This window comes from Lagopus leucura, unplaced genomic scaffold, assembly GCF_019238085.1.
Source record: "Lagopus leucura isolate 7727_CA_CO unplaced genomic scaffold, USGS_WTPT01 33479-0_obj-0_obj, whole genome shotgun sequence".
In the NCBI taxonomy this organism is placed as follows: domain Eukaryota; kingdom Metazoa; phylum Chordata; class Aves; order Galliformes; family Phasianidae; genus Lagopus; species Lagopus leucura.
Window position 1 is genome coordinate 1 of NW_024965109.1, and position 6389 is coordinate 6389.

Here is a 6389-nt window from a genome sequence, read left to right on the forward strand (position 1 = left end):
CCGGCACCAGCTGAGCCCCCGCCCCACCTCACCTCCTCTGCCCGCTCTGTGACTCGGCCTGGTTGACCCACGCCTTGTAGATGTCCACGGGGTCGGTTCGGATGCTGAGGGTCGCATCCTGCAGCACCTCCCGCACCGGGCGGCCCAGGATCTGCCTCAGGGCGCTCTGCCCGCGGGCGCTGCGGTAGAAGCTGACCACCATGCGGATGACGGCGGCGTTCCCCGTCAGGATGTCGTGGACGTGATCCACTTTGCACCTGCAGAGAGACGGGCGCGGGGATGGAGCCGGACGCGGCGTGGTTCAGCTGCCCGCTCCAGAACTGACGCCTCCTATTTATTGGTGTGGAAACGACAGCAGCTGTGGACGCTCCGTGACAGAGCGAATTCTCGGCTGCAGAACGATTTTTTGACGCTCCCTGCTGTCAGCTCAGCGATTCCGCCAGCACCTTGCTGGAATCTGCCCGCAGGGAGCAGCCACGGCCACCGCACCAACAGCTGGCTGAGCAGCGGCTGCCGTTCTCAGTCAGTTTGTGAGGGGTTTTTCACAGAACACCTGAACTGCTCAGGTTGGAAAAGACACCGAGTCCAAACACGGCCCGGCCGCACTGCCCGCCTCCAGCAGCCCTCTGTGAACCCAGGCCGAGCACCACATCCAGACCTCAGCGCCCCCAGGGATGGGGCCTCCATCCCTCCCTCACAGCCCATCCCAGGGCTTCACAGCCCTTATCTGCACACAGGTTTGTCCTGACACCAACCTGAACCTCCCCTGGCACAGTGAGGCCGTTTCCCCCCGTCCTGTCAGTGGTGCTGCAGTTCAGGGACGGACAGAGAGCAGCAAGGTCTCCTCAGCCTCCTCTCCCCCACACCAAACAGCCCCGCTCCTTCGCTCTCTCCTCACAGCCCACCTTCTCCAAGCCCTTCCCCAGCCTCGCTGCCCTGCTCTGCCCTGCTGCGGCCCCTCCGTGCCCTTTCTGTACAGAGGTGCCCAAACCCGAACTGGAGCTGAGGCCTCACAAACGCTGAGCGCAGGGCAGGACGACCTCCCTGCTCCCCTCACCGCTCCTGATCCCAGCCAGGACGCCGTTGGTTTCTCGTCCCCCTGCGCACACTGCAGGCTCGCCTTCAGCCCGCTGCCATCAGCACACCGAGCTCCCTGTCCATCCGGCAGCTTTCAGCCACTCCTCCCCAAGCCTGCAGGGTCGCCTGGGTTGCTGTGACCAAAATGCAGGACCCCACACTGGGCCCTACTGAAATCACTTTGCCTTGGCCATCGATCCAGTCTATCCGGGTCCCTCTGCAGCGCCTTTCTGCCCTCAGGCAGACCAGCAGCCCTTCCAGCTTGCTGCCATCTGCAGACCTACTGAGGTCAACGAAGGTGTTCCTAGGAGCAGCCCCAGAACGGAGCCCTGTGGGACCCCCCCGGTGCCTGGCTGCCCACCGGCTGCCATCCCAGCTTCTCTGCGGGGACGGGGCAGTGCCAAAGGCTGCACAAAGTCCAGGAGAGCGCAAGGGCGGCCCTAAAAGCCTTTCTGACCACCAGTCCCTTCCCCCACATTTTGCCCTCACAGCATCCGTCACCAAGCAGCAGGGACGGGCAGGTCAGCGGTGCAGCCCCCAATTCTGCTAAGGGAGAGCAAATGGGCGTCTGCGCAGTCAGATTTTGGAGCTGCAATGACTGCAGCCCCTCATGTTCCATTTGGAGACCTGCAGTGTTTGACTCCGACTAAAACGGAGCTTTTTGCAAATCTATCCAAAATTAACCTATTTTTTTCCCCAGCAACCTCAACACCCGTCCTCACGTCTCCTCACCACAGCAGACCCTGCGCGGGGTCACCCCCCCCCCCCCAACCTGATCTCCTCCTGCAGGGCCGCCTTGAAGAGCTGCAGCAGCAGAAAGCCTTCCCGCGGGTGGGAAGCGTAGCCGAACAGCGTGAAGATGACGGGCTGCAGGAACGTGGTGGATTTGTTCTGAGGCACCTGGAAGAGCAGCCTGGCCAGGTACCCGGGCTGCGTCTGCAGGGGAGGAGCGGAACGGAGAGCTGTGCTCAGTCCCAGCACCTCAGAGAGGCGGGCAGCAGGGACCCTCTGCCCCCCAGCCCACCTGCAGCAGGTAGAAGAGGTGCTGGTAGGCCTCCAGCTTCTGCCGCTTCTCCTTGCTGAGAGATTTGAGCCCCTTCTGCTTGTCCAGGCACATCAGCTCCGACAGCTGCTCCCTGTTCTTCCTGGTCAGCTTCCCGCACTGCGACACCACCTCCTGCAGGGGGGAACCAATGCATTGCTATGGCTGGAAGAGACCCGTGGGTCACCCCGACCCCCCCACCACCCTGACCCCCCCACCACCCTGATCCCCCCCACCACTCCCACCCCCAGCATCGGTGCGCTTGGAAAAGACCACCGAGATGGGCCATAAGGGAGCACTGGGTTGTCCTTGAGAGCAGCCCTGCACAGAAGGACCCGGGGGTCCTGAGCGATGAAAAGCTGAACATGAGCCAGCAGGGTGTGACTGCAGCTGGGAAACAAACGGGGTCCTGGGCTCCATCAGCAGAGGGGTGGCAGCAGGGACACAGAGGTGATCGTTCCCCTCTGCTCTGCTCTCTGAGGCTCTGTCTGCAGCACTGCATCCAGGGCTGGAGCCCCCAGGACAAGAAAGACAGGGAGCTGTGGGAGAGGGTCCAGAGGAGCTGGAGATGAGCAGGGGCTGCAGCAACTCCCTGCAAAGCCAGGCTGAGGGAGCTGGGCTCGTTCAGCATGGAGAAGAGGAGCTGGGGCTGAGCTGAGTGCAGCCTGCAGCGCCTGCAGGGAGCCTGCAGCCAGGAGGGGAGGCAGCTCTTGGGCAGGGGAGATGAGAGCAGGGAACGGCTGGAAGCGGAGGGAGGGCAGCTGGAGGCTGGGGCTCAGGGAAGTTGTGTGCTGGGAGAGCGGTGAGGGGCTGAACAGCTGCCCAGAGAGGCTGCGATGCCCCATCCATCCCTGGAGGGGTTGGAGGCCAGGCTGGATGGGGCCCTGGGCAGCCTGGGCTGCTGTGAAACGTGGGGAGGTTGGCAGCAGGGTGGGGTTGGAGCTCCGTCAGCCTGGAGTCCCTTCCAAGCCCGGCCATTCTATGATTCTATGGCCCAGCCCAACCATGGGCGCCCCCAGCACCCAGCACCCGCTGGGAGGGGTCTCTTCCACTGGCAGTGTGTGCAGCGAGGGGGGGCTGTGGAGTGGAACTGGGTGACCCCACAGCTCTTCTCCAACCGTAACGACCTGAAGATCATCTGGTCCAACCCCACCCCGGCAGCCCAACCCCTCCAGGGATGGCGCCCCCCCTGGCAGCCCATTCAGGTGCCCGAGCGCTATTGCAGAGAAGAAGCCACAACCCCCCCCCATCCTGCCTGCTCCCCACCTGCAGCGTGGCGCGGTTCCTGACCAGCAGCCCGATCTGGACGTCCATGAGGCTCAGGTCGCCCTCCAGCTGCTGGCTCACACGGATCCTTTTGGCCACCTCCTCCCGCAGCCGCAGCACCTCCGCCTCCTCCACAAAGTCGTGCTGGCTCTGCTCCAGGACGTGGACGAAGCGCCGCACGGCGCCCAGCGGAGGGCTCTGCTCATGGACTGCAGCAGCACAGCAACATCGGCGTGCGGCCCCAGGTGGGAGCAGGCAGGGACTGGGAGCACTGGGACCGCCCTTACTGGGAGCACTGGGACCGCCCTTACTGGGAGCGCTGGGACAGCCCTTACTGGGAGCGCTGGGACAGCCCTTACTGGGAAGGCACCGTGTTCCTGTGCCCCGTACTGGGAGCACACACCCACCCCCCCCCTCACCCCCAGCCGCACTCACCCAGCATCCTGTAGTCCCCGCGGGCTTTGTTAGCTCTCACAAAAGCCTGGATCTTAATGACAGCTCCGAGCTGCCAACACCAACAAGAGCATCAGGATGTGACCCTTTGGTGGCACCCAGACCCCACGGTGGTGGCACCCAGACCCCAGGGTCTCTCAGGGATCCCCCCTCAGCCCTTCCAGCTGTCAGCTCCATCCCTGCACTGTGTGCCCACAGCCTTCCCCCCCCAGACCCTCCCTCCATCAGAGACCTCAAAGCCTCCGTTGGGTTTTTGGAGCCTTTTCCTCTCCCTGCCCATCGCAGCGCACACCACCCCGCGCTGCCATAACTTCCTTCGCCCACCACCACCCTCCTCCCTCTGCAGGACTCCTCCAGGGGCTGCGGGGTGCAGCACCCACAGCAGGACGGGCTTCAGCCCCATCCATCGCTCACGTTCTTCCTGAAGTGGCGCAGCCTCTCCTGGTACCTTTTCCAAGCCCTCCACATCCTCACAGCCGCTTGGATCTGGGGGGAGACGCTCCTTCAGAACCAGTGGGGGGGGGGGGAGGGAGGGACAGACATGGGGCAGCCGTGGGGGTGGGAGAAGGAGGGACAGCTCTGCTTCTGCACGGTGCGGCCGCTCAGAGCCCAGCAGGGAGCGCAGAGCTGGGGTGGGACCACAGGAGCAGCACGGCCTGATGCACAGAGGGCAGGGAGCTGGGAGCACCGAGGCACTGCTCTCATCCTGGGAGCACCGGGAGCGCTGGGTGCCCCTGCCCCACACTGGGAAATCATTGGGAAGCACTCGGTCACTATACTGGGAGCACTGGGTCCCTGCGCCCCATACTGGGAGCACACACCCAAACCCCCCGGCACCGCAGGGTCAAGGCTGGGTCTCTGGGCTTGCTACTGGGAGCGCTGGGTCGGCCCAGACTGGGAGCACTGCGTACCTCCAGCCATGCTGGGAAGCTCTGGGTCTTTGGGGCCAATACTGGAAGCACCGTGTCCCTGTGCCCTGTGCTGGGAGCACTGGGTCACACTGTGCTCAGAGGCGCTGAGTCCCTGTGCTCAATACTGGGAAGCGCTGTGTCTCTGTGCGCCATACTGGGAGCACTGGGTCACCCCATACCGGGGGCACTGGGTCACCCCATACTGGGAGCACGGCCCCCCAGTGCTGCCCAGCTGCACCGCTCCCCCCAGCAGCACAAAGCAGGGAGGGACGCCGCGCTCATCGCTGGCGACACGGAGGTGGGAGCAGGGGGTGAAGGCAGAGGAGGCCAACCTTGATCACGGCGTCCACGTGGGCTCGCAGGAAGCGCAGGCGCTGCAGGTAAGCCTTGCGCTGCCGGTAGCCCCTCCAGCAAGCCTGGGGGGAGAGCCAGAGAACGGCTGAGGTTGGAAGAGACCACCGTGGTCACGGCCATCCTGGCGACCACAACCCATCCCGGCAGCCCCGCTCCTACCCCTGCAGAGCTACTGCTGTTGGAAAAGACCCCTGTCTGTGGGCACGGTGGGACGGGTTGGTGGTTGGACTTGATGATCTTAGACGTTGCCTCCAACAAGTCCGACCATCGGCCCATCCCCACCGCGCTCAGTTGTAGAATCGTTAAGTAATTAAGGCTGGAATAGATCTCCATGGCCATTGAGACCAAGCATCGACTCATCCCCACTGCGCTCAGTTATAGAGCGATTAAATAACTAAGGTTAAAAAAGAACCCCAAGGTCATCGAGGCCAACCATCAACCATCCCCATGCCGTGCACCCAGAGAGTCGCCGAGCTCAGAAGGGAGCTCCAACGTCACCCAGTGCGACCGCCAGCCCACGGTGCCATCATTGAATCATGATGGCTGGGGGAAGATCCACAAAACCCCAGCCCACCGCCCAGCCACCCCCACCGCAGCCACTGCTGGAGTCACCCCGCTTGGAGGAGTCCTCCAAGATCACCGCGTCTGACCCCAACCAATCCCCACCTCCGTGCCCAAAATCCACATCCCTCATCACCGCGTCTGACCCCAACCGATCCCCACCTCCACGTCCCTCAGCGCCGCTTCTCTGCAGCTCTGAACATCTCCAGGGGTGGCGACCCCCGGCAACCGGACCGACACAACCCATCTTCCAGATCTGCTCCCAGACCCAAACCTGACCCTCCCCTGTTGCCACGCGAGGTCAGACCTCTGTCCTCGTTACCCCAAGAAGAAACCGACCCGGCTGTGCCGCCCACCTGGATCCTCACAGCTGCCTTCTGCTGCTGCCGCAGGGCCGCGAATCGCCGCCGTGCCAGGAAGCCGCGCAGGAGGGCCTGCAGCCGCAGCACGGCCGCCTCGTTGGACGCCCACAGGAGCTGCCGGTCGTGGGCTGCGCTCACTTGGGTGACGATGGACTGCAGGGACACCAAGCGTTGGGTGAGCGCAGCAGCACCAGCGCCTCCCGTGCAGTCGTTCAGGCTGGGAGCAATTCCCTATGCCACCCAACACCAGCCCCCCCAAACGTCACCCAGTGCAATGTCAACCAATGCCAGCCCCCCCAGTGTCACCCAGCCCAACACCAACCCTCCCAAACGTCACCCAGTGCAATGCCAACACAACGCCAG

At 63.9% G+C, this 6389-nt stretch overlaps 1 protein-coding gene across 1 annotated transcript; it reads right to left on the bottom strand.

Annotated features, from left to right (window-relative positions):
* Positions 1-32: 32 nt before the first annotated feature.
* LOC122191978 (ras GTPase-activating-like protein IQGAP3) lies at positions 33-6179 on the bottom strand (the record flags this gene model as incomplete). Its single annotated transcript, XM_042892397.1, has 8 exons — positions 33-257; positions 1850-2013; positions 2102-2254; positions 3386-3594; positions 3821-3890; positions 4253-4324; positions 5082-5165; positions 6021-6179. Coding segments are annotated over 8 exons (1136 nt in total), but the record flags the coding sequence as incomplete, so codon positions are not given.
* Between the last annotated feature and the right edge of the window lie 210 nt (positions 6180-6389).